We start from the raw sequence: 2548 nt of genomic DNA on the forward strand, positions 1-2548 counted from the left end.
ACACTCCTGTTGGCATGTACACGTCCTAGGCCCTGTTTACGAACAACAATAACAACAACTTAAGCTTTTGTTTTGGACCATCAATACTGCACAGTTATTTTCAAATCCTTTAATGTTATTAAATGATTTGCAAAAGGACATTGCACGGGATGTATAAAACAAAAGCAGTAAAAAAAAAAAAAAAACCTGACATTTGCAGTGCAAGCAAACCAGAACTCAGTTTGTTCATGTCAAAAGCCTTTAAACATTTTGTGAAAAGAAAATGTTACAAATTTCCAAACACTAAGAATCTTTTCTGGAGGAAAACGTAATTTCTTAAGTTTGAAAAGAAATTAAATGAGTAAACAGAGCATATGTTTGGGAGAAGAAAAAAAAAACAGAGATGGTCATAGATATATGTTTTAATTATAAAGACATATAAACAATATACAGTATGAAACTCATGTCGCAACAAGATCAAATGCGTTGTAGGCTTGATCAAGTATTCTTCACAGTTGTACAATACAATCAAGTGAACTGTGCAATAACAAAAACAAAATCTTTTAGGCCAAACATTTGAGAATGTTACACCGTTTTTCCTAATACACTGATGGAGGCGAGACAGTTCAGCTTCCGTTTATTCATTTCTGACACTGGTTTTTAAGAAATTATCGTCTGTGGGCAATTGCAGTAAATTGCATAGTTCACCAACAACGCAGAAACCGAAAGAGAAAAGGTTTGAATTGATTGAGAAATAAATCCGTTGCAAGCTGTGAACCTGTAACATAGAATTTCTTTTGTTTGTTTTGTTCATTTGGGATAAAAGGAAAAAGGCTTTAAAAATCGAGGAGTTTAAAAGCTTATTCCAGTAATACTGTGTCCCTCAGTTATTTAACATTATTTGTTGTGTTATCTAATAAATCATCATAGTTATTTAGACACGTAGCAGGGGTTTTGAATCAGACCTAAGCCCATTCCCAACAAAATAAAACAAAGCGAATTCAGACCAACATAAGGATGAGGCAGGAAGAGTTCAGCGCGTAGAAGTCAAGGCTTGTCGTTGCAGTGTTTGAACAGGTTGGACGGGTTTCCGGAGAATGAGGTGCATTTCTCCGCGCAGGTGGCCAGCGCCGTGCTCGAAAACGGATACACGGCCGCCTGTCCGAAAGGTGCGAGCGCGGTGGGAATCGGCGAAGTTATAGTCTGTCCTTGGTTTAGATAAGCCACCAACCGGCGCATTTCCTCCAGCGCCTGCGCCTGCATTAGGATGTAGTTTTTTGCAAGAAGCAAAGTTGCGATTTTAGAGAGTTTTCTCACTGACGGACTGTGCGCGTAGGGAATCACAGACCTCAGGCCGTCCAGCGCGTCGTTCAGGTCGTGCATGCGTCTCCGCTCCCGCGCGTTGATGCTCAGCCGGAGAGATCTCTGCTCCTTCGGCTTCTTGCCCAGTGCGCCCGGATGCTTCTCTTCGTCGAAGCCCGCGCCTCTTTTACGGGACTCGAGGTGGTCGAAGCCGTCGTCTTCATCGCTGGTCTGCTCTCCGCCACTTTCGTTCGACTTCCCCGTTTGACCGGAGAGGAAATCCGCAGCAGGTGTGAGGGAGAAGCGACCAGGACTTCCAGCACCATGGCCAGCGCCGAAACCGAAGGCGGACTGTCCGTAGCGCTGCGTCAGGTCCAGCAGAGTGTCGTTGCTGATCGATTTCAGCAAGTTCTCGTCGCCGACATTCATTTTGGAGAAACGAAATAAAACTAAAACAAAAAACGGACCGGATGGAAAACTTTCGGGCGCGCTCTTGAAAGCTTCCTCCCGCTGTCTTCTTTCTTTTCTTTCGTTGGCGTTCTCCAAAGGGTTGCTGAAAATGAAGTCACTTTTTGATAGAGATCTTTCTTCCCCTATCACGTCGAGCACTCGCGTAACGCTCTTCCGCGCAGACAGTGATGTTACGTGCACTTTAGACGCCTCGTCTGAACTTGCGCGCGTTCTTGCAGTGCGTCTTGCCCTCGCCCTGGGCAGATTGAGACTCGCGCTCAGTCCTACTTGCTAGTGAGTAAGAGCGCGAGGCCCCGCGGGATTATCACTCTGTCCAATCAGGAGGGCGTTTTAATTAAGAAGATTAGAAACTGGCATGCTCCTAAATTCAACTATAGCAATGATAACTGCTGAACAAATGATGGCATAATGTAATTCATGGCCGGCACATTACAGTGAACAGCCATTGTACCTAATATTCTTTAATATTGCAATCAACTACACCAAATTAACAACGGGATAACAACGGGATGTTTCCTCTTTTTTTAGTTAGCTAACGATCAAAACAACTTGTTGTAGAGCATACATTTATTTCTGCCACTTGCAGCCTTGTGAACTAATTGTGTAGACAAATGTTGTATATCTCATATGAAATACAACTGTTAAAGACGAACACTGAATTCATTTATTGTTTATTGAGTCCACCTAAATCGAGTCGAGTCTAAATCCAAAATGGGCCAAGTCGGACTCAAGTCCAAGCAGGCCCGGTTCCAGAACTAAATCACTGAGGGTGCTTCCTAAATTAATGAGGGTGCTC

At 43.4% G+C, this 2548-nt stretch overlaps 1 protein-coding gene across 1 annotated transcript; it reads right to left on the minus strand.

Annotated features, from left to right (window-relative positions):
* Positions 1–383: 383 nt before the first annotated feature.
* LOC141291567 (class E basic helix-loop-helix protein 23-like) lies at positions 384–2006 on the minus strand. Its single transcript, XM_073823721.1, has one exon. It carries the CDS (start codon positions 1708–1710, stop codon positions 1027–1029), a length of 684 nt encoding a protein of 227 aa, XP_073679822.1. The 5' UTR covers positions 1711–2006; the 3' UTR covers positions 384–1026.
* Positions 2007–2548: the final 542 nt, after the last annotated feature.

The sequence above is a fragment of the Garra rufa genome, chromosome 18 (genome assembly GCF_049309525.1).
Source record: "Garra rufa chromosome 18, GarRuf1.0, whole genome shotgun sequence".
In the NCBI taxonomy this organism is placed as follows: domain Eukaryota; kingdom Metazoa; phylum Chordata; class Actinopteri; order Cypriniformes; family Cyprinidae; genus Garra; species Garra rufa.

Excerpts from the sequence above, each read along its gene's own strand:
- LOC141291567 (XM_073823721.1), bottom strand. The coding sequence starts at position 1,710 with ATGAATGTCGGCGACGAGAACTTGCTGAAATCGATCAGCAACGACACT.